We start from the raw sequence: 25,608 nt of genomic DNA on the forward strand, positions 1-25,608 counted from the left end.
TTTCTCATTTCACAAACGTCTGGTTGCCCTAAAGCGATCAGACGAAGTTTTTCTATCTGCCTGTGCTCTTCATAAGCACTGACCTCCTGCTTTTTACAGCTGTAAACACAACTGCCGGAGGTCATGTCGCTTTTTGGTTACTATTTTAAAAAACAGAGACACTTTGTGCTGCGAAGGCACAATAAAAAGGAGAACATCCACAACAGTTTTCTAGGTCATATTAAACATTTTTATTGGCTTGAAGTTATTCAAATACGCGTGTGACCTTGGCTTTAAACAAAATGGGAGAGGTATCATGTGAAATGTTTTTGTTTCTCTATATTCTGTCTGCATTTGCTATTCATAGGTTACCCATGCTTCCTGGTAGCATGTGCTTACTTAGTATATTGTGTTTTAAATAATTCTGAGTGAAAAAGACATGCTGTCTGAGGAAACGTTATCACCTCTTTTTCCTTTTTTTTTATTCTACCAAGTCACTTTCTACTAACATAACATTTCTCTGAGACAGTTCACATGGAGCTGCAGTAATAAATATCTATACAACACGTGTGTTATGTGGACATACAAAGGTCTCTGACCGACATAGAACAAATAATGTTACATTTTCGGAGGGAGCTATGAGTGCATAAATCCTACATTGTTTCACCGCTTTTTCCTGAGTCATCTGACTCCTGATCATTAGTTGTGCGTTGTGGATGGAAATGCATTAATTAGATAGCCTGGTGTATAAAGGTGTATAAAGGGGTGTACACCATCTCGACAGGCGACACTATGCTCGTCCTGACAAAGTGAAGACATAGAAGCAAAGCCTGCCTTTCTGGTGTAACATAACAGTGGCAGTTCTTTTCAGATATCCTTCTTTCTTGTCCCCCCCTTCACCCTCCAGCACTCTTTCTCTGTGTCATCCCTTCTCTGGGCTTCCCTCTTTCTCTCTCCTCCGAGTTGGTGATGCACTGATAGCTCTTGGCAGCGGATGTGGGGGCCCTCATCATTGCACTGCCTCGGTCTTCTGCCCTGTGGTGCCTCTTTGTATCTCATGGCGCTTGTGCTCTCCTCCTCATTCGTCTCCCTCTTTTTCTCACCCAACCTGCAAGACTCTGTCTTCCTCTCTCACTCCCGCAAGACATCGCCTTTAATTAGAATTCAACTGTCAAGACAAACCCCCTCTGACTGAGTTTACTTCACCTCTAACCCTTTGATCCTGCAGTCATAGCTATCTTCCTTTCACATTCCTCCCTAATTGGTCATTGCATATACAAAACACTTGCCTTTTGCTTTAAGTTAGCAACTCTGTGCCCAGTTTGTTTCTCTCAAGCTTTTCTTCCCCTTTCTTCCCTTTTTATCCCGTAAACATCCTCCTTCCCCTCCTTTTTTTCTCCCTCTTCCCCTATCAAGGTCTTAAAAATACCCTGCCCTCTGCCCCCACCTCCTGACTTCACCCCCCTTTCACATCTTCCTCCCTCCCTCCTTCTCCCTCTCTCTCCTTCTTGTGAGTCCTGTCAGTGTCTCATGGTGTTCTTGCCAAACTTGTCGCCAAGTTGTTGGATGAGCAGAGCCAGTTCTCCAGCGGCCTGGGACTTCTCTTCTAGGAGCTCATAGCGGAGACTGGAAATGTCTTGCTTTATCTCCTTCAGCTCGCCTGCAACACAATCACACATGGACGCAACAATCAGGATGCGTGAACCTGAGCAAATGCAGACTAGTATGCAGGTAAGAACTCATCTACAAGGCCAAGAGACTGTGCTATGGTTGACACGTGTGAGTATATGTAGCCATGCAATACAGTGATATACAGTGTGACCTCATTTCATGGACTTTAGCTCACACACACAGTCACTCCTACTTATTGTCCCTCAGTAAAGTCTGAGACACACAAAACTGACATCAGAGAACTAGTGGTGATGAAGGCCGACTTTTGTGTTGCCTCTCGTCGCCTGTGTCACGGCCAAAAAGTTGCACTTAAACTCACCGCAAAGACTACAGCTAACAGCCAACTAGCGCGCGTGTTCTACACTTGTGTGAGAGGAAATAACTCTCCATACCAGCAGGTGGCGGTAGTATGGATTCGTCATTCAAAAAGGGAAACCAGAGGACCGACAGGACAGATTCCAGATGCTAGTTAGCTAGTCGGCACATTAACAACACAACCAGATGTTAAAAGAACAATTTTACTGTGTATTGTGTGTGCTTAGTGCCGGGTTCACACCACACGATAGCCTGATTTTTAGCCTGACACAGCATCGTACAGTGTCGGCTTGGATTGTGAACGACAATGAGTGTCATACGCGATAATCCAGTTTTATATCGTGTAGTGTGTCATAGCAGACGACAACCGGCGCCACGTCTGGGATGCCTCGTGACTCCCTGACAGAAAGTCTAGCATGTTTGATTTTCTTTTTGTCATTTGCCTTGATAAAGTTATTGCATTGCGCTGTCATTTCAGTCTAAACACTTCCTGTACCCATTTAAAATTAAAAGCCCATTATATTTTCGGTTGAAAGAATTCCTTCATTTTCTAAAAAGGCTTTTATTGTGAAACATCCCAAGGATTTGGTGACTTTCCTAGTTTGCATGCGGTACTACAAATGTAGCTTCTGCCATCTGGTGGTGCTTTTTACATTACAACAATAACATTTTGGCTGGCACATGAACAGACACAGTGACTGAAATAATAGCGATAATAATAAAAATAGGACAAGATGACATCACACACGTCGTGAAAGACAGCCAGCGATAATTGGAGGTGGACCAGCGTGTAGTCTGTCATGTCTGTTGGCCAAGTCACGGCAAGATTTTACGACTCCATGATCGCCTAATCTGACATAATGACTGTCGGAATGGACAAAAATGTTGTGTAGTGTGAACCAGGCATAAGAGCTCAGTGGCTAAAAACATAATCTTATCTTATATAACAAGTTTGTTTTGATTTCATGCCCTCTTGACAAGTCATTTGTTTACTTTCCTCACTTCTGTTTCTCTGCTTGTGCCAATTAAGAGTGATTTAATTTACAGACAGGCTCTGTTGTCTCTGATGCTGATTCAACATGCTGAATTGGCCAAAAAAAAAACGCTGACCACTGACAACACGGCAGGAGACACTGCAAAACACTAGGGCGACAGATTCTTACTGACGGCCCAAACCTAACCAACAGCTAACTGTCAGCTTGGTGTGTCACGGTCCTAACAGTCCATACACTCATGCACACACATGCCCTGAGACAAGAGTTACGAAACGAGAGTGGGCCTTAATGAAGAAAGGAGTTTTACCTTCATTGACTTCATCGCTCTCTCTGTCCACTTGAGCCTTCAGCACATACCGCTTGATGAGGCGCTTCATGATTTTCTATACAGAGGAGGAGAAAGGAGAAGATTATAGAGAGAGGGTGATGAGGTGATGTGACCGTGCGCGGCGTATTTATCCTCATTCGTGCATACGCGCCTACATACACACACATACACACACAATCCTGCAGACAGTGGTGGAGAAAAGCACTGTGTCTCGGAGACTGTGTGTGAAATGTATGAGTATTGATCTGAAGCCAGTAGGGATGTCCTGCAGCTGCTGCCAAGGCTCAAGCAGTCAATCTCTGCATGTAGGCACTCTGAATATGAGTCTATACCTGTCATCACACATAATACACACATACAAAAAAAGTCGCAATGCTTGGTGTGTGCGTGATTTTTTGGTGCCGGAAAAAAAACAGAAAAAAACAACAACTATACCAAAAAAACAAAACCCCAACACAAACTGGGAGAGCTGAGAGAGAAAGCGCAGTGGACCAGTGAAGGAAGTTAGATTCCCCTCAGGGAAAAGGTGAAGGGCAGACTCAGGAGGAGAGCATCTCTTCTCTCCTCAGCGTGATACTTTGAGCTCATTTACTGAGTGCCTGCTTTCGATCTCCCTCAAACAGCTCATTAGAGCCGTTCTCAGCCTTGCTCTGTTACTCTTTCTCTTTTTGCCATCCTTCCTCTCCCTCTTTCACTCGCAGTCACTTCTTCAGTCCTGCCTTCCTTTCAGTCGATGTCCTTTCATCCCAACTCTTGAAAAATTCTTTCCTCTCTGTTGTTTCTGCCTCATCTTCCTCCCTCCTTCGCTCTTCCTTACCTCTGTCTTTCATATCAGCCTCTCTTCATCTCTTAAACCCCTCTGATTTTCTCCCTCTATCTCTCTTCCTATCATCCCTTATCATCCTTTTGCCTGCTACTCTCTGCTTCTATATGTTTATTTTGTTCCATATTCCTGAATGTTTCTCTCTCATTTTATTTATTCTTTTCCCTTTTATTTCTTTTTCCTTTTCCGTCGTTCTTTCCTAAGGTTCTCTGGCTCTGCTTTGTCTCATCTTTGCTCCACCCACTCTTCTCCTTCCATCTTACCTGGTATCTGGTCGGGTGTTTCCTAGACTTTTTGGGGATGAACTCCTCTCCTGGGCGTGGATAAGTCCTGTGGCGTTCATCCTGTTGTAACAGTGAGATACAGACGGCAGTTCAGTGTTAACGCCACATTTCATGGGTGAGTGATTTTTTATAATGGGAGCGTTTGGAAAGGGTGTTAGAGGAGGCAACACACTGCCAAAACAAAACAACACTGAGAGGCAGGGCTTTGTATCTAGTGCTCACAGATGTCTTCAAAGAGAGGGCCAAGAGACTCCATGGCATCACTTGACCGGAGTGAATCTCTATTAACTCATTTCTAGATGCCTTCCACGTCCATGACCTTGCTTTGTAGCTTGTGTGCTATTTCAGCACTGCTGTGTCAAAGTGAGTTTTAACTTGAGTGTGGACACACGCAACTAGCTGCTATTGTATATGCACTAAAGCTGCAGGGGCATGGAGATACCTTAATATAACAGGGGGATGGTATAAAAGTTTAAAGACAGTTCACCCCACAATCAAACCGCCTATTTTTCTTTATACCTGTAGTGCTATTTATCAGTCTAGATTGTTTTGGTGTGAGTTGCAGTGTTGAGAGATATTGACTGTAGAGATGTCTGCCGTCTCTCTACTATAATTGAATAGATGCCACTCAGCTAGTGGGAGTAAAAGCACCAAAAAATAAATTTGAAAAACTCAAGAATGCAATGCAGCAATGTCTCTTTTCAGAAATCATGACCCACTTACTCAAGATAATCCACAGACCTTGTTGTGAGCAGCTTCATATAGGAACTATTTTCTTTCTACCGATCTACCCTCGCCAGCCGTATCACCGTTTAGGAGGAAATGTGCATCTACTCATGGACGAGAGGCTTGTGCTTGTGACCGTGCGTTATGTAAACATCAACAGTGTCCTCCTCTGCTGAGCTGTAATGTTAGCTAGTGAAGTGGTGCTTGGTTAGCTAACAGTAGATGAATGCTTCCTTCTGCGCAGTGATACAGTTGGTGGGTGTATCTTGGTAGCAAGAAAATAGCTGTTGAGTTTTAAAGTGCATGGATGTATAAAGAGATCTGGATCTAGCTTTGGAGGTGGGCCCCATTCATCCCTATGAAAGCTGCTCAGTGGTACATGAAACCAAAACGGTTCAACCGCAGTTGTATAAAATTGATGATCAGCACTGCTTCCAGACTGTATGACACACAGGGCAGGCGCACTAGAGACTTCTGCCAGCCGAGCCAGCTACTTTCAGTTTAGCGCTCCGTTAATGGCTTCGCTACACTGCCAAAATCTTATTGGACCAAATGTATCAAAGTCTGATCAGAAAATGGGTCATTTCATGAGGGATATGATGCTAAAAATGTATCCACTGATTTACAGACATCTCTTTCCCAGTGTAAATCAATGGAAAATAGTCTACAAGCTACTACTAAAATTGTCTTCAAAGCCTGGCACACTTCCTGGGGCATTGGCTGAGTGCCATCTACTTCCATTATATTGGAGAGAAGGCAGACATCTCAACAGCTGATATCTTCAACACCCAGCAACTCACACCAAAACAGTCTACACTGATAAAGAGCACTACAGGTAAGAGGAAAAATATGTATGTTTGATTTGGGGGTAAACTGTCCCTGTATAAAGAATAATACACATGGGAATATTTGTTTTTTTCTGTAGAATAACTGACAAACCTTTAAGCTAAAGCCAAATCACATTAGCTTTCAATGTTAAAGCCTTTTCAAGTTCTCTCTGAAAGCAAGTAGAGTTTTTAAAATTGTGAAAATACAAGATACTGTATATATGTGGAAAAAAATAGTTAATGTGTCTGTACTAAATTAAAAACATTCATTCTAAAATGCTGTACATTAAAACAGAAAAAATACTCAAGTTCATGATACGACATCTCTACAAACCCATATTATGTACTACCAGCGAATCAATTGGAATAGGTGTCATTTACGAACTACAGTCACCCAAAGAAGACACCATTCAGAGCTACATTCATTTGTGCTCTCATTGATTTTCTATATATATATTTCATTTTGCAGGGAAACTCATCCTGTGCTCTCTGAAAGAACAAAATGCGTCCTTTTATTATGACTCTGTAAAACAGAGAACACCTTCTGAATTATTGCAATAAAGAGGCAAATTAACGTTTTTATCTCCTCACTGCTTTATTGAACCGCACAACCAGATGGCAAGTACTGCTTCAGCTTCATGTGGATGTGATCTTTTGTGCAGAGGTTTACCAAAGCCAGACTGACTTTGTTGCATACTCTGTGATCTAGTCTGAAATGAATACATGTGACGGAGTAAATATATAAGACATATATGACATATTCACACAGTACAAATTCTTACTGAACTACAGCTTACTTTTTTTTTCATCAAACCCATATACAAATGTTCTTTAAATTATACATAACCAGAGGCTCAGTCAGTTTCTCTTTCCATTTCACAAACTGCAACTTTGTTATCTTTCTGAGCATATGCTGCTTTGAAACCAACACAATTAGCTTCAATTAAGCGCCTCACTTTTCTCAAACGGTCGATATCCCACATAAGACACGAGGACCAAAAGACAGAGAGGAAAAAATTACTGATTCAGAAAGACCACGCTGTCTTCTCCGTATCTCACTTGACATTCTCGACACCGCACCGTGGTCGAGTGTGAGCTTTTGCATCGATCTCTCGCCGCACCTGCTTGGCTCTGCAGTTTAAACTGTCAGAGCTGCAGAGAAGTTCAGGAGCTCACGGAGGCAGCAGGGTGTAACCCATCTTGTCCCCATCTGAAACCTGCACAGGCATTTGAGCAGATGCGGGAAGATCCAATGGCCTGACTAATAGCCTTGCCGAGGCACTGAGGTGAGCCATTTGAGCTGAGGAATCAGATGGAGGAAATGCCTGCGGACAACACCAGCGCTAAGACTGATTCTCTGTTAAACAGCCTATGCTATTTCCCTCATGTGAGACTTTCTTTTCATTACGGTGATTTTATTTAGATGGACAATCCTTGAGGGGGAGAAAGTGAGCAAAGCTAAAGTTGCATCCCAGGTGTGCGGTGGGATTTTCATGTATTTCCTGGGTCTTAATGATGGAGCCATCTGAGGACTATGTTTGTGCTATACATGCTGAAGAGCCAGTAATTGACAGTCATGCTACAAACAGTTGATCTGTAAACTGTAAACAGGCAATTAGTGAGCTTGTCTTTTGCCCTTTTTTCCAATTTAGACAGTTCTTTAACTGAAGCCATATGAGGACTCTGCAAAAGAGGAACGTCTGGATGGACAGTAATCAGTATGGTAAACAGTTTGTCAGCTAATGCAGCACAATGTCCTTTAAATAAAAGAAAACAATGCACAAAAGCAAAGAGAAAAAACTGAATGGAACTGATCTAAATTGCTGATTATAACTTGCTTTTTCTTTGTAAATGTCAATTCATAATACCATTTTCCTGTTAACAGTAATAATTTGCTGAATGGAAGGCAAGAAAAACAAATTGCATGCTGTTCATAATTAGCTTGTAATTACTGGCTCGCATCACAGTTCCTAGAAAATGTAGGAATAGTTCAATCAAAGCATTTAGAAGAGATAATAATACTGATATGAAGAGAAAGAGTCTGTTATTTAGTCGCTACTGAAACTTGGTTAATCATCTTCACAATGTCAAAAACAATATCAGCTCATTAGTTGTTCCCTGTCACATACGATAACATATCCAAAATAGCAAAATATTATTTTGTTTATGTCTGCAATTCATCACTGGATAAGGAATGAGATGATTCCCGACACTGACCTTGGCCTGTGAGTTGAGCATGCCCAGCTCCAGCTCGTTGTTATGGCGACGGCTGTTGGCCTTGCAGAGGCGTATCAGGCAGGACTTAATGCGGAGGACAAGGTAGTAGAAGGACTTTGGGCTGGGAACCAGGTTGAAGGGGGCGGGCAGGGTGCGGCCCTCGTCAAAGTAGGAGAGCCACAGCTTGGCTCGGGCAAACTTCCACTCGACGTCGGCATCCTCCTGCAGAGACAAACGGACAGACGGAGGCAGAGAGTATTTGAAACAAGAAGGGTTGGTGACCAGTGAAGACTTAAACGTCTTTCACACATGCAGTCTTTCCCTAAAATGTTTGGGTCATGTGTTAATGGGAGCAGGGGTCAATGTTCAGCAAGATCTGTACTGCAAATTTCCCAAGCTTCCCAAGTCAGGGCATTGTCAGGAGTTTCCCTTTCACATATCTAGCACACAACAGGAGAATGTCTGTGTCAGATGCATTCTCATCTACTGGAAACATTCTGGTTTAGATGAGGGGTGGCGCCTGCGTAAAGCGTACAGGAGGCAGGATATGATGCAGATTACATCATCTTCATGTAGCTGGTTCGTTATTTGCTAATAAACAACAAAGTCTCCTGCTGTTCCTTTAATTTGTCTGACTATTTTGGCTTCCGCCCTTACCGACAAAATATCGAATCTCCTCATCTCTCTAGACATTTTTGTTGCTGTCTTTGTGTCAATGACCCTTCTTCTTCACCCTCGGATGTTTGTTTTCTTCCGGTTTCGCATAAGCCTCATGGAAGCATCATCAGCAATGACACTCGCTTGCTGGGAATTCTCTGGACTATTAATTGCTCTATTTCACACATGGGCTCAATCGGAGATTACACGGACTTGATACTAGGGAGCTGGCAGCAAAAGTCTGTTTAATGTCCGATACAATCAGCTCCTCCAGGTAATGTCTAGATAATTTCATGTTTGCAGTGCATGTGTAAGAGGGGCTCTAGTACTTTACCAAGGAAAATGTCAGCACGACTGTGCTGAGAATAAAAGCAGTAACATTGGAGGAACAAGCACATAAAGGGTGAGCGAACCAATAACAAGACCTTGCTGATTATGGATTTGAATCTGTGACCTCTTTACAGTTTAGCATTTACTCTAGTGCTTTTGCAGTTGATTTGATAATGAACAAGCAACACATGTTCTTCTGTGTGTTTTGGCACTGGACAAAAACATCTACTCACTGGTCATGTTCCTGAAATAATAACAGACGCCTTGCACCGCACACACATACATCCAGCCTTGCCCCAAGGCTACTAAATTAAGGCTAAGACAGAGGCTTTGACCCAATGGGAGCTATGGGGTGTGACACATACAAAGTGTAACCGGAGCTGTGATGTTGGAGATTTTACAGCAGACTATGCTAGCAATAAAGTGATGCTGTCTGATCAGGAGCTCTTTGGATGCACTTTTTTTTTTTGCCTCCTTGGGTGCGTTCCTCACAGAACTTTTTGGGCAGTGGCCATACAATATAACATTTTCTGTCAGCAACACTCTCATCATAGATTTACCCATTTATTTCAACAAACTGAAAAACAGTTATGCCTGGCACTGAGGGCTTCAAACAGAGTGCTATGCCAAAACAGGGAGAGCAATACAGGAAACCCCCCAGGTATACAAGTGTGGGCCAAAGCAAGACATAAAATACCATTTAACCTTAGAGCCATGGTAGGACTCTGAATTAGAAAGGTGGAGACTGGGTTGGTGAAAGGAAAAGCTTTGCCAGCAGCAGCAGCAGCAGCAGCAGTGGTATGTGGCAGCATTAGTGTAGCAGGGATCAGTGAGTAGGAAGCCATATTTAAATGGACCACCTTGCATGGGAGTGAGCTGTGATTGGTGTGAGACTGATAAGAAACAGTGATCCAATCAGCTGGCTGTTAGCTGAGCTGGGGCATATGACCTCCATTGTCCTGCATGAACCAACTCAAAGCTTCATTTATTTATGTTTTCAATAATTGCAGAATCCTCATCCATACCTTTACTTTTTGCATAAAATATATTCTGACTCAAGGCCATCTGCCGATGTCTCAGTGAAATTAAGCAATTGACCTATGGCTAAGCCCCGCCCTCAAACGCGATGAGCCAATCACAGTGTGTATAGCCATTCCCTATACTTGGACATTCCCTGCCTGGACATCCATTGAAATGCATTACAGAAAGTCAGTTTTGTTCGGTGTTATAAGCTTTTTCAGAGATTTGAAGTTTAAAAATGGTCAAACGCTGTGCATGGGATACATGCAACTCCGACACAAGATATCTTGAGAGGCTGGGCGACGAGGTGTATTTTTTACACTTTAAACCACATCTCAACCGAGAAAAGTGTCTCCTTTGGATAAAGTTGTGTGGTAACGTTAGACCACAACATCAACTCAACGTGAATAAGATTAACAAGGATGTCTTTATCTGTTTTAAGGTACGTCAACATTGTGTTTGAGGCGGGAACTGCCCATTGGTCCAACATCCCATTGTTTCGACCATATTAAACCCATTGTTCCGAAGTCCGTTCCGAAATCATCATGATGCCCTGTGGTTAAGGTCTGGTTAGGTTTAGGCACAAAAACCACTTGGTTAGGGTCAGGAAAAGATCATGGTGTGGGTTAAAATGAAAAAGAAAGTGGCAAACACATAAGCTGTGAGCCTGCTTCACCTCAAGTCTTTCCCAGCTGACCCAGAGCCGGTTGCGGCGCACCATCAAGGTAGAAATACGCCCGCCGGGAGCTGTTCAGCACCGCGGACCGCTGGACTAATGGGATGTCGGACCAATGGGCTGTCGGACCAGTGACATGGACCCTTTGAGGCAACATATTGTCACTTTGCTGGAAAGAAATATAAAGTTATCTTTAACATCTCTAGCTAACATTAGCTAAAGTTAGCCTAACGTTAGCTCCTGCGTTGTTCATCATGTCAGCTTGTTTGCTGGGAGTTCATTAGCCTATTTTGTTCTAGTTTTTGTACTTTGGTGATCGTACATCATTGTTAGCTGTTGTTCAGAGGGCTCTAGTTAAGCTAACGTTTACTGCTGGAGCTTAGCTTCATTAATTTATCTGTAATCGCAGAGATAACAAAGGTTGGTAAACATTATGCTGAATGATTCAGTGTAAATACTGTAGCACCAAACTAACAGAGAGACACTCTTGGTAAAGATGGTAAAAAGGCCGTTATCCTTTTCTCATATTCTGAGCCAAAAACCTTAACTTCAGTGGCACTTTAACTTGTTGTCTTTGATGGCGACGGCAACGAGATGTGGTTCACAAGCGTACACTGTGACCTGTAAATTTTGGCTTGTAATTTAAGCTTTTCATCGACCTTCTCAACAATAAAAGGATGAATATATCCCTCCAATGTGTAGTTTAGGACCTTTTGGTTACTTCTCAATGACATCTGATCGTTATGTCCCCAAAAATCATCAGTTGCCTCCTGCGAAATGCCGTGTACTGTGACAGCTGCCATAGCGCTGGTCACTGAATGTTGATAGTTTGTCCGAGTGAGTGGAGGGGGGGTGTTGCTTAGCCATAGGTCAATTGTTTTATATGATATGATGCGATATGACATGGTCTCCCAGCTTTCATTTAACAGCCTTGCACCATCACCCCACCTTCTTCGTCTGTTGAATTTTATGGCGGTTGGCATGCAAAGTGTTGCATTACGGCCATCTGCTGAACTGTCTTGCCCCTTCTATTCTGACAGCGTCATGGCCAGTGTGAAAAGGCACAAGACTGGAATGTTTCTGAATGTGTGAACAGTGAAAATCACTAGCAATGTCTGAAAGGTTATCCCAGTAATTTACAGGGAACTGTGTGTGAAAGAGGGTTTACAAATACCCACAAAACTGTGAAAACCTTGGAGAAAAAAAACTTACTTACTTCTACTTCTTGTTTTTTCAGTTCTTTTTGTGACAACTTCTCAGTGAGACTCCTGCTTTTATTTTGTATTCTGTTTCTATTTGTTGCCATTGTATTGATTTTTTAAGTCTCTTGGTAATTTCAACCCACTCTAATTCTCCTGCAGGCTCAGAGGTGATCAAACAATGATCCTTTTTGACTTGTTGACAATATCACACCCTTTCTGTATTGACTGACCGTCCTATTTATGTACCTCTATCTCCTGGTACGAGCTGTTGATCATAGCGATGAGCATGTTGAGAAGGACGACCACCATCGTCACATTATAGACTCCGTACAGCACGTAGCCGATGTTCTCTATGAACTTATGGTCGTACTTCAGCACCACAGAGATCACTTCAGACAGCCCGAAGATGGACCAGAAGAGAGTCTTGAAACTCTCCTCCACTCTGCAGGGAGAGAGAAGATGTGGCAGTAAGGAAACAGTACATGACAGTGAATACACACATAAAAGCCCACTGTGTTAGCAGCTAATTGCTCTCTCACTGAACAACACACATGCACACACACACACACATACAAACACACAAAATGCATTTTAATGTCGTGGGGTTTATGAGGTGGCACTGATGAAATAACTGATGAGTCATGTCCAATCTGAACACATTATCCCATTTATCCGTCTCTCTCACACACACACCTACACATGCAAACACACACATGAAGTGCACACACGTACGTGAAAACATGTTTGACTCCTGCAGAACCGGAAAATATCAGGAAATGACTCAACTTCAGCATTTGAGAGATCGTTTGGTTTATAGAAGTCAGTTCATTAAGCCTGCAGCCGTGTCCTGTGCTGCCCTTTACACAAAATAAATGCTGAAATGTAACTGCAGTTAATGAAGAAACAATAAGGATTTGTTTTTCACTTCGTCATAACTTAAAATGAACGTGCATGAGGGCTTGTTTTGGGGGAGTTGTCAAAGCCGTATGTATTAAGATAAATGAAGAAACATTTAAAACCAGGGGCTCATTAAACTCTTTCAGAAGACACTGGACATTTTTCATGGTGGCCAAGTTTACTTTCCCCAAATTAATTTGAATGTCAGTGTAAATGAAATTTGTGAGACTGATCATGTAGAGACACCAGAGGGGTTGGGTACTGTTCACATATGAACGCATACCGGTACCAGTACTGGTACCTGGAATTCAGTGCCGGTACCCATTGGTACTTTTTTGAGTACTTTACTCTCTCTGTAATAAGCAATATCATGTCAGTTATAAAAACTACGTCCAAACTTCCTGTTTTGTTTTTTGCTGCTGGGCAAACGTGAAAGGAGAGTCTGTGGAAGTGTGCTGCTCTCTGGCTCTGTGCAAAATGCAGATAGATATATTTATTCGGTGTCTTTCATTGGGCATCAACCTCATTTTTATGTGCATATTGCTGAAAACATAGTGTGACAGGTGGCACGGAGGAAAAAAGAAGGTGCACCAGGTAGTGGCACCATTAATGTAGAGAGGAGGAACGCAGGCTGTGACGTTGGTTCAGGCTGGTGGGATGAGACAGGTGCACATCTCATCCCATGCTGGCGTTTTGGGAAGACTGGAATGCTTTTCACATTTATTGTATCCATGCATTTCAGACCTGCTTCCCTTCTGGGTTGAAGGCGGCTGGTAGCCAGTAAGAAAGTAGATTGACATACCAGGTATTTTAAATTTTAGTCATGTAGCTTTTTAACACTTGATCTGTGTGTATTTTATTATTCTGTAGTGAAGTGCTTTTAAGAGTATCCATTTGTGTCTCTGCAGAGCATCGATGGTCCTTTAGCTGCTCTTGCCATGAAAAGGTTTACGTTGTTTGGTTTGATTTGGTTTGGTCTTTTTCTTTGTTCAGTCCGCCCTGGCACGTGAGCTAGTAAGCGGCAAAAAGATACGGGTATTGCCCTTATGGTAGACTATCCATCCATCCATCCATCCATCCATCCATCCATCCATCCATTTTCGCAGCCGCTTATCCTCTTGAGGGTCGCGCGGGGGCTGGAGCCTATCCCAGATGACATTGGGCGAGAGGCGGGGTACAACCTGGACAGGTCGCCAGACTATCACAGGGCTGACACATGGAGACAGACAACAATTCACACTCACATTCACACCTATGGGCAATTTAGAATCACCAATTAACCTGCATGTCTTTGGACTGTGGGAGGAAGTCGGCGTACCCAGGGAAAAACCCATGCAGACACGGCTAGAACATGCAAACACCACACTAGTTTTCTTTAATTTTTTCATTTGTTTTTGTTTGTTTTTATCTGCCTGCTTCCCCCGCTAATTAGCCAGTCGCTCAGGTTAAGCCCAGTCAGATGGAGGGCGGGCTTAAGGTGTGCTAGGTGTGAAGATAATCACATGTGGATACTTTGGAAATGTCAAATGACATATTGATTGCAGTGTGCACAACTGTGACATTGGAGCTTAAACCCTGCCTTGTAAGTGATAGCTAAGAGGCCAATCTTGAGAAAGGGTGAGGTGGGAGAATATAGATTGTATATCGAACTTCTGTAGTAAGTTCTCCTGTACCTCAATTCCTGTCATTTCTTATACTAGAGACCTGTAATGGGGGTAACAATAGACTTTAAGCGTAAGTAAATGCTTCAGGCCCTAGACATGAGTCTGCACAGAGCCGGTGCAGACAGCTGTGCAGATATAAAACCTATCTGTTGCATGAGACGTGCAAATGAAAAATATGCTTGCGGTCTAGACACAAGGAAGGCTTCTGGCACCACTGCGCTATGTTACCGGCTGTGACCTGTTTTTGTTCTGTTCTCCATTATCAAAGTGGCCAGAATCAGCAGCAGCCACGTCACAGCCAAAATCAGCGCTTATTCTCACCCAGATGCACTCACAGGTACTAAAATTTGGCACTGAATGATTTACTGTGTCTTGATACTTGGTAGTAATTTGACATAATTCGGTCAGTACCCTTAAAAGTACCTAGATCAGTCCCAAACCCTGAACACCAGACAGCAGTTGTGGTTGAAAAACAAAGTTCTCCTTTTCTTCCTGACAATTAGATATGAAAAATCAAACTCTGTTACAGTTAAAAAATGTATTGGTCTTTTTTGCTGAGGTCCACAGTCACATTTCTGCTGATTCTCTGACACTGACCCGAGGTAACAGCATAAAACTGCAAGACCTGTCAGCATTGACATTCAGGTGCATGTCTGTCGTTAAATATTCCATGAGTGGCAAGCAAGGGTTTGAGGTGACAGAGGGGGGGCTCAGTAGGGAGGGAGAAGCCACCTGGTTGGATTGCTGGAGGGGCTGGAAGTGGAAAGAGGCTGTTGAAGAAGAAGATCTATAGGTTCCTGGTCTGAGGCTGTGGGTGTTTTCCAGCTTAATGTCTTTCAAAGAGACACAGTTACATTGGCAAGCAGAGCGCGAGGTGAAAGCACAGAGAGAGAAGAAAAAACACAACCTCACATACATAAAAAGACAGAGACAGACACACACAGGCACAGACTCTCCCCTCCTCTCTCTCAAACTCACACATGAAACCAGAGACTCCTCTACTTCAGCTTTGACCTTTTAGGCAGAAAGTAAATACACTCTTTAACTTTCAAGACCAGATCTGTGTGTGTTCTCTTTCTCTCTGTCTGTCTCTCTCTAACTGAGCTGCGAAACATCTGAGAACACGCTGTGCCTTTATCCATCACACTTCCTTGAAAAATACATTGCTTTCGAGGAAAACATTACAAGCACATTGAGTTCTTCCACCAGGTAGAGATAGACAGATGAAACTCGGTAATGACTAAACCCTTTACTGTCTTTTCGTAAATCACGTTGAGCATAGAATGATTTTGTTCATTGTTGTTGCTCATTAGAGACACATCTCCTGAATGACTCTTTGTATCAGACTGGCCTTGAGTCACTATTCCTTGTGCATCCCTGAACTTCAGCTGAATGTCGTGATGAATGGTCAGTACATACCATGTATTTATTGCTTTTAACCCCTGAATGCATGGTTTTTCCAATGCGCTTCAAACATGCTTTCACATAGAAAAGACATCCCATTTTCATTGATTTCTACAAATTTCAACATCATCTGCTCAGCTGCTAACATAACAGATGTCCTTATGATAATATGCCAAGAATCACCGCTAACCTGCATGTGAAATATTGGTTTTGTGGGGTTGTGAACAGAGAGAAAAAACACGCTTTCTAGCATCAATTTCTTACGATTACACTCCTAGACTTAAGGTCCCTGAAAACATGGGTTCTCAATCAGTGATGGAGTCCTACATGAACACACACTTCTGCCTGACATGTACCCTTTTCCCACCAAAGTTAGTGCTTGTATGCAGGTTTTTTAAACACAGGAAAACCTGGTCAAATGCGTGATAGTCTGCTTTCCCATTGCCAATAGACCAGAGCCAACTGGAGCCGATAAATACCCGTCACTACTGCAGAGTCATTTGTCCTGGGAGTGAATGCTGATTGTGACTTTTCCCATTAAATACAAAAGCCACATGTCAGCAGGTGTTAGTGGGTTTTCTGTCCAGTGGGAAAGGGGCTTTAGAGCTTTGGTTACTTCAAAATTCAGATTTCTCATTGTCTTTTGTTCTCATTGATTTGAAGTGGGCGAGACTTAATTATAAATGATTTTAAATGCTTAAATAGAATTTAGCATCATGTGCAAGTTTGCTTTGTAACAAGTTTTCACTGGTACATACTGCCTCCAGGAAGTAGACATAGAAACATCTTTTTTGTGAATCAGAATGATATTTGAACTGGTTGACACCACCTCATCAAGTTACCTAAAGTTTCTGTATACAAGAATTTGGAAATTAAAAACACAAAATGGAATTTATTCAGAGTGTTTGGTGAGGTCTTCTATCAGCAGGTTTTTATTCTTGGGTTCAAATACAGTCAGAATACAGTTATTTGGTCAGGCAAAAATGGCAAAAGCTATTTTCATTCAAATGCTCAAAGCCAGAAAAAGACTGGACTGCAGTTATTATTGTGCTGTGAGAGATGTGGATAGATTTATGGACGTATGGGGCAACAAACATGTGTGATGTTCTGTTGAAACAGACCAACTCCTGTTTGGTCATGTGTTGGTGTAAGAATGCGCCGTATCCCCTACTTTGCTGGTTCTGTTTTTTTTTTTTTTTTTCATTTTTTTGTGAAAACTAAGATGTGTTTATTGTTGATTGCTGGTGTTTGTGTTGATATCTTTTTCTTGTGATAGCTAATAAAGGTTGTGTTAAAAATTCAAGATTTGGGAATTGATGTAGCAGCAAACCACTATTTTCTATGTATTTCTGTGCGTGTAATAATTGGAGCTTCTCTGTTACCTACATGCACGAGTCCCTCCGTTTGAAACTGTTCGCCCTCACCGTTTCCTCCCCCACCCTCCCTTCCTATTAATTTCCTAACAGCTAGCTAATCGCTGCTGCTCTGTACTGTGCACAAGAGCAGTGCCACTTGTGGGTTGGGATGGCATTGTCGTGGAGGTTTAACGCAGCCCAGTCGCCAGAATAAAATGTTAGCATCATACTTTTCTGCAAACCATGGATATGTTTCATTTGTATGTCTCATACATATATCAAAATTTCTAAAGATTTTTAATTCAGATTACATGTATGTGTACTAAGTTTGTCATTAGAAAGAGGGGGAGGGGATGGTGGATGGTGTGACATCTAGGCAAGATGGTTCCCGATAGCCGCAGACAGCAGCTGACCACTCTTCAAGACCAACAAACAAAAAAAGCAGGATGACGTATTCCTCACTCTAACCAAGTGTTTATCTGTGAGAATTGAAAATTGAAACATACAAATGTAACATATCCATGGTTTGCAGAAACATACAATGCCAACATTTATTCTGTGGTTTGGGTTGCATAATGCCCACCATCTGGTCCCCCCTGCAGGCTGCCCCTCATAATGCCAATTATCACCGTTAGCTCTGCTGCCATTGTTAGCGCTGTTTGATCAACTAGCACTGCTTGCCACCGCCATTTCAGCTCTGTCATCTCATGTTTGCTTATAACAGAGGTGCTCTCAGAGGTAAGAGCCGTGTGCAGGCAATCCCATCCCACACTCTGATTGTTGTATATATGACTTTTAATAATTACAAGACAAATAAGCATCTTTTTTAACATGCACATTACAGTGTCACTATTGTAAGCGCAATAGATTTACACCGGAGACGTGTATAAACTGAAACACATTCACAAGCATGAGCAGAAGTTCCTCTTTATGTTGCTGTAATAGATGCTCCCAGACACCAGACAGACGGTGAGACTAACAGCGACCGAAGGCTGGTATCAACAATCCCATCTTCTCACTCACTATTCACATCACACACATCCACCAGCCTATCAACAGAGCTGAGGAAGGTGATTTTGGTGGCCTTGCCTTGAAAAGCTGTTATTTTGAGCCTCCTCTCTTTAAATAATGCCTCGTCACTTATCGGGAGCTTCTCTTACAAGATAGAAATGTGTTTCCTTGGCTTTGAAATATAAAAAAAAAAATAAAAAAAGGGGGACAATTATCTGGTCGCTATTACATTACATCCAAATTATCTTTTTAATCAAATTATTCTGTCTCCCGGCTCTCCTTCCCACCCGTGTGAAATGCTCGCTCGATTTACATTTTTATGTTCCAAAAAAAAAAACCCACAAAAAAACCCCACAGTGAGTGTAGATAATGATGAAGGGCATCGTTCCAGGCAACATTATTGTGCCATTAAAGCAGACACTGGCAGGGACAAATGTACTCACACAATTAAAAGTACACACTCACCATGTAGCTGGCTATTTATACACACTGTTCATCTGTTCGCCTGGGCAGAGTGGTAGTTTCATATTGACGTCCAAAGATGTGTATGTGACATTTATGCGCTGGCAGTGAAACTGGAAGTGAAGCTCTCTTTACAGCACTATACAATTAACCAATGTACCAGTATAGCTACATATATTACACTTCACACTTCTATACATTATATACAGATAAAATATTGATAGAAGTGAGGAGCTCAGTCGAAAATAAACAGATAAGGTCAGTCTTAAAATGATTACACTGCCACCGGTTTGATTGGAGTGCAAAAAAACAAACATGATTTGTGAAAATAAATAGGAAAATATCTGTTTTTGCAAATCAACCGTTCAAGTATGAGAGCAGAGGGTCTTCCTCCCAACTGGATAATGTTGACGCACGCAACAGCCGGTGCTGTTGTGCACCATCATTTGTTTTGCTCAGCTTGTTTTCTGCTTATTTGATCTGTGTGAGATGCCTCTCCGGGAGGAAGTGCAATTATGAAAAATCTAAGATGTATCCTTGGAGATCAACAACACTGATAAAATTTGAATTTGTCTTTCGCTAATGTCAGCTCAGGTACTGGTCATGTGTGTATTATGCAATAAGCTGTAACTGAGATTTATGAGATGCTCGATGTGCGGGATGATGGACGATTTTTTTAACGACATGAGAATGAGATTATTTCATTTCAAACTGGTGTGTGTGTGTGTTTTATAACATCATTGCACAACAGGCAGTGAATCAGCAGGGACAGTGGGCATCTGGAGACAGAGATGGACAGTGTGTTATTATCTCTTATTAAGAGTGACAGCTCCCAATAGGCTGCACGCAGCATGACACCTTCACATGCTCGCGCGCACACACACACATTCACACACACACCCTTACCCTTGCAGGACACTGGCAGTAAAGAACTTACTGTTACTCTCTTCCTCTACCACACACATACTGTATAGACTGACACCACATACAGCATTGTGTGCATCTGTGTGTGCGGGGGACTGGTGAGTCACCTCGTCTCTGCAGGAGCAGTGCAAACCCAATCACCAGCAGGCCCAAATCAACCTCTTCCTCCAGAGATGCACTCTCTGTCTCTTGCTTTACGCTTTAAGTTTGTCTCTGTCATTGTCTTAGCTCCTCTCTCCCTCACTATCATCTCTGCCTCTCATTCCTTTTTCACCATCTCTCTCACCAATTTTCTCATTATATTCCTATTCCTATTGCTTTTATATCTGTCTATGAATCACCCCCCCTCACACACACACACCCCTTTCCATCTTTCATCCCAACAGCTTTTAGCTTTTTCCGTCACTCAATCTATTCTTATGATTTATACTGTTATTTTTTCATTGTTTCCCCCACTCTCATATATTTCTCTTCTTTGTTTAATCTGCGGCAATATTCTCACAAAGGCTGAATGTAAATGTAAATGTAGACCTCGTGAACGGCTGCACCCAGCCTCCTGCTCTGTCACTCTCCCTCTGCCCCTCAGTCATTAGCAAGATATTAAATTTCTCCTCCTCGATCTCCTCTCCCCTCCTGCAGACAGACAAGTAGACGGACAGACAGGCAACTATAGACGAAACATCTTCAAATATTAAATTGAGTTTAACTTTCTATCGGTCGCACCAAAGGAGCTGTCACCATGGTGACCTCGGGTTTTAATGAATGAATGCTCCCTAGAGATGCTTGCTTGCTGCCTGCCTGTATGTGTACTGTATATGTGTGTGTTTGATCGAGAGACAAAAAGACGGAGAGGGAAAGAGAAAGTGGGAACTGAAGAAAAACTGATGTGTGTGTCTCCCGAGTGTGCCTGTTTATGAGTGTGTGTATATTTGTGCGACAGGCGGTGGGACACAAAATGAGGCGAAAAAGAGAGCAATGCAAAAGGATGCTGTTTTGGTGCGTGTCTTCAGGCAAGTTGCGAGAGAAATCTTATTAAGCAGGGAATACAACACCACAAGACGAGCAATTAAGAGTGTTTTGATAGTGAATCAAGGACGACATCAACTTCTTTTTTTTTAATTTGCTTGCTCCCTCACTGTCTGTCTCTCTCTGTCTCTCTTTTAGTCTGGGTTGTCCTCATCTTTTCAAGACAGCTTTAATCAAATAAAAAACTTACTTGATCTTTTCAAAATCCGCAACACAAACTGTTGTGTCCCGCTGAGTTTGGCTGCTGTTATGTTTGATGTAAGCCAGTCACACTGATGAGTCCTCTAGGAAAACAGCTGGGAAATCACATGAGCAAATAGCTTTTTTGTTAATGAATTAAACTGTTAATTGGCCTTTCTTCAAACTCTTCCCTAAAACAGTAACTGTTCAATCAAAGCTCTCCACATGTTAAAGCAGTGTGCATGGGGCTACAGTGGCACTGGCCAATATGGACAAAACTTCATATCTCTGTATTTTCAGGCTGAATGGTGATACACAATATACAGTGGTGGAAAAAAGTTTTCGGACACCCTTAAAATTTTACACAATCTCAAATATTATCATGAAATATTTGTGGAAAAATCTTTTTTGTGTTTCAAAAGGTGTGGCTGCATTAGACAGATACAAACAAATACAAATTATATTTTTTTGTTTATTGTTTACAAGAAAAACTAACATAACTAAATTCTTGACAGTTTCAATATGTCAGTTCTTAACATTGTCGGTATCAAAGTCAACAAATAACAGAGAATGTGTTCAAAACTGAACAAAAAATAAATAAACCATCACATCATCAAATTAATATTTAGTAGTTCTGCCACTGGCACGTAGTAGAGCTCTAATCCTGGCTGGCATGTTCCCCACGAGCCTTTCACACTGTTGAGGGGTAATCTTGTCCCATTCTTCTTGAATTACTGCTTTTAATTCTTCTAAATTCTTTGGTTTATGCTTTGAAACAGACCTTTTGATAATCCACCACAGATTTTCAATGGGGCTCATGTCCAGGGATTGAGCTGGCCACTCTAAGACCTGGATACTGTGATCCTGCAGCCAAGTTCTACTGGCCTTGGATGTGTGGCAAGGGGCATTATCTTGTTGAAACATCCAGTTTTTACCTCGACGGAACAGTGCACGCGCAGAAGGGAGCATGTGGGTTTCGAGAATGGTACAATACTTGGTAGAGTTCAATGTGCCATCACAGACAGTGAGATGACCAACACCAGCAGCACTCATGCATCCCCAAACCATGATACTGCCTCCACCATGCTTGACAGTAGGTACTGTACATGCTGGAGATAATGCTTCACCTGGCCTTCTGCGTACCCTCACATTAGTAGGAGGAAGATAAAGCTGGAAACTGGACTCATCTGACCACAAAATCTTCTTCCAATTCCTGGCTGTCCAGTTCTTGTGTGCCTGGGCCCAACGACGCCGGGCTAACCTCTGTCTCTCATTGATCAGGGGCTTCTTGATAGCCTTGTAGGACCTTAAGCCATGATCTAAAAGTCGGCCACGTACAGTGCGGGTGGAACACTGGACACCAGTTTGGTTTGACCACTGCTGCTGAAGCTCCTGTGATGTCATTCGGCGGTTTTGCCTGCACATGCGGATCAGGATGCGGTCATTTCTTGCTGAAGAAACCCTTGGACGCCCAGATCTTGGTTTGTCTTCCAAGCTGTTGGTTCGTCTGTATTTCTGCAGAGTGTATCCAACTGCTGAAGGACTGCATCTGCACTTCCTGGCTATCTGGCGGCAGCTGTACCCTTCCTGGCTGAGAATCTTTATCTTCAGGTGTGTTTCCTGCGTTAGGTTCCTTGTTTTAGCCATTTTTGTGTCTGAAGAACTTTCAAATGTGCTGGCTTTATGTAGACATGAAGCTTGGCAACAAAAATTGTGTCTTTTAATAAAAAGAACAACCTTCATCACTGGTACCAAAATGACCCAATACTCAAAATTTCTTATGTATTTTTATGGAACCAATCAATTTTAAGTTTTTAATGGCTTTTTTAGGATTTATTTAGTATTTTGGCTGTGGCTGCACTAAAAGAAATTGCACTTGAAGACCTAAGAGTGATTCTTAATGCAATATTTCACAAATGCATGGGGTGTCCGAAAACTTTTTTCCACCACTGTATACCTCAGTATTTTCTACAACATGGGCTACATGTTCAGTTGTAAGCTGATCCATGGCTAAAGTCCCCTGTTATTTTATGCTGCGTGTGTTTTTCCGCAGCAGGGCAGGTAACAGAAGTTTACCTGTTGGAGGGGAGCTGTTTGCAGAGGTGCAGTAAGAGCCTGTTGTCTGCAGCTCTTCATCAACATCTCACAGTGGCTGTTCCTACTTTTACTCTTCCTCCCTGCTGTATTATTAGACTTGCCTTTATTGAAGAAAAGTGGCTAACAAAGTTTAACTAATTCTATAATAAACATATTTTCCTTCCTATATATTCCTCACAGTTAAAGTCCCCCATTATTTTGTTATGTAAAAACTTTTATTGTGAAGCACCAAAATAAGGAAATGTCGAGTTTTCGAACAGCAACTTCACACAACTTCTAATACAGCTGATAGCAAACATGAAACAGTAAAATAAAGCAGGAGACGCAGGAGAGAAACTAAACTCCAAACCACAGAGATTCAGTAAGAAGCTGCAAAAGTCCTGAGAGATGAACACACACTGCAGGTTGACTGGCTGCGGTCAGCGAGACGTCAATGCTACCAGTTGAGGGCGGGCAGTCCGGCTTTTGTACCTACTCCGGAGAAGGTCCATCTTTGGCGCAGCTCAGCATGGCACAGCGCATCTAAACTGACAATGGAAACGCAAATCAGCGCAGCATGGCTTGACTCTGCGTGGCCAAATATAATAGTGGAAAAGGCCCACAGTATTGTACGTGTGCTACTGCTCTAACTTCATTCATCTCACAGAATGATTTAGCATGCAAATTATAGACCAATTAACAGACAGATTAAACAGAGGAGCATCTGTGCATCTCTCTTAGTGTTGCTGGAGAACTTATGAGTGAATGAGTGGTGCAGAGCTGTACAGAGAGTGTGAGAGAGATTGGATGCACTCTGGTATGTGGTTTGTAACGCAACTTCACCCTATATCGATATAAACGGTATTGTCTAAATCTACATCTTGCTTGATAGTCGTTATATTGCCCAACCCTAGGCTACAGTAAGGTGACACTCACTGAGTTTTTAAGGATTGGTTGTTGTTTTTTTAGCTTCTCCAAAACCAAGAACACAAAGGTTTGTGCAAGTTTACAATTCAACAACCTCAGCCAAACTGATTACCTGTGATATTATTACTCAAATGTTATGTTCACCAAATTCAATGCTGAGTCCATATCCTCAAAGCCTTTCCCCCTGAAATAATTATAATTATGTTTTCATTTGTGTATAATCACCAGAAAGTAAGAACCATTGTGTTTTCTTTTTTTTAATTTTAGCTTAGAATGAGACCTCTGTGGTCCTCGCCCACAGAGCCCGCCATGTTGTATCAGCATGTATTCAAAGTAGCTCAGAACAGACCAACCAAACACCGGCTCTGCAGAGGGCCTTTGATATTTTCATGTTATCTGAAGGCCACCATAGGTTCCCATACACATTTTGAGCCATAAGGCGAGGGGTATTCAGCTGGTTGCAATCTGCAACCTCACAGCTTGATGCACTAAATCCTCCACACATGACCTTCAACTCAGAAAGAAATAAGCTGATGATACATTTTCCTTATCACAGCTGTAATACTGGGCAGCACAGGGATGCAGTGGTTGGCCATGTTGCCGCACTGCAAGAGGGTCCAGGTCTGAGCCTGCTGGCCAGCTGGGGCGCTTTTGTTTTTTCTGGCTTACTTCCACAGTCCAAAGACATGCAGGTTAGACTAATCAGTGACTTTAAATTGCCCGCAGGTGTGAATGTGACCATGAATGATCGCCTGTCTCTATGTGCCAGCCCTGTGATAGGATAGCGTAGAGTGTACCCTGCTTCTCGCCCAATGTCAGGTGGGATGGGTTGCAACCCCTTCTACATTTAAAAGGATAAACGGTTACAGAAAATAGATGGATGTATATTTATAATACCTGGGCTTACAACCTCTACACTATGACAATTGCAATTACTGATTCCTTGTTGTTATCTATTTTACATGGATCTTTGGCTGGTGAGAAGACTAACTTTCCTAGCTTGTGCCAAGGTGGGAATATCCTGCCGAAAGGTACGATTTCGGAACGTGGGGTCAGAGTTGTCTCGCCTTTAAGCCGACAGCAGAGTAACTGTGCCAAATCAAAGTCTCTGTAAAAGGGTCAGCCAGCAGGAGGGGACCATAGACAGGATGGGTGTAATGTTTTGATGATGTGTCACCTTGAGATTTAAAAAACAGCAGCTGATAGCAGTTGACAGCTAACTCAAAGGAGCAGAAAAGCAGCTGAAAATGTCAGCAAATTGGGAAAACAACGAGGTCACCGAAGCTCCTTACCCTTTGAGCACAGGTCGAGATCAGCCGCCACATTATGCTTTTGTTATTGCTGGTGTTATATGTCACACTACAGGCTGATGCTGTTGTGTTAAATTTCACACCTGTCATGCCTCTTTTGCTTCTTGAATGGGAGCATACTGTCTAAAATCACACACTGGGGCAGCATTATGCTGGCATTGTTGGGCTCTGTATAAGGCAAAGCTGGTGTAATGAAGGGCTTTTGTCGTGGCCCTTGCACAAGATCTCTGTGTAAGAAGTGTTACGTGCAACCTCTTTAACGGGAAGTGGGCTGGAAACATTACAATTTTAGCCAGGGACAGGGTTTTCAAGAAACTCATGG

The 25,608-nt window shown here is 42.4% G+C and overlaps 1 protein-coding gene across 1 annotated transcript in view; it reads right to left on the reverse strand.

Moving 5' to 3' along the window:
• Positions 1-1,336: 1,336 nt before the first annotated feature.
• The window catches only part of trpc7b (transient receptor potential cation channel, subfamily C, member 7b), an 84,626-nt gene continuing 60,354 nt past the window's right edge, over positions 1,337-25,608 (reverse strand). The window contains exons 8-12 of the mRNA XM_033632462.2: positions 12,297-12,492; positions 8,166-8,387; positions 4,375-4,455; positions 3,268-3,343; positions 1,337-1,639 (exon numbers count right to left, since the gene is read on the reverse strand). Coding sequence (XP_033488353.2) covers positions 1,500-1,639; positions 3,268-3,343; positions 4,375-4,455; positions 8,166-8,387; positions 12,297-12,492 — 715 coding nt within the window. The 3' untranslated portion in view covers positions 1,337-1,499. The remainder of the gene's footprint in view (positions 1,640-3,267; positions 3,344-4,374; positions 4,456-8,165; positions 8,388-12,296; positions 12,493-25,608) is intronic.

The sequence above is a fragment of the Epinephelus lanceolatus genome, chromosome 7, assembly GCF_041903045.1.
Source record: "Epinephelus lanceolatus isolate andai-2023 chromosome 7, ASM4190304v1, whole genome shotgun sequence".
Classification (NCBI taxonomy): domain Eukaryota; kingdom Metazoa; phylum Chordata; class Actinopteri; order Perciformes; family Serranidae; genus Epinephelus; species Epinephelus lanceolatus.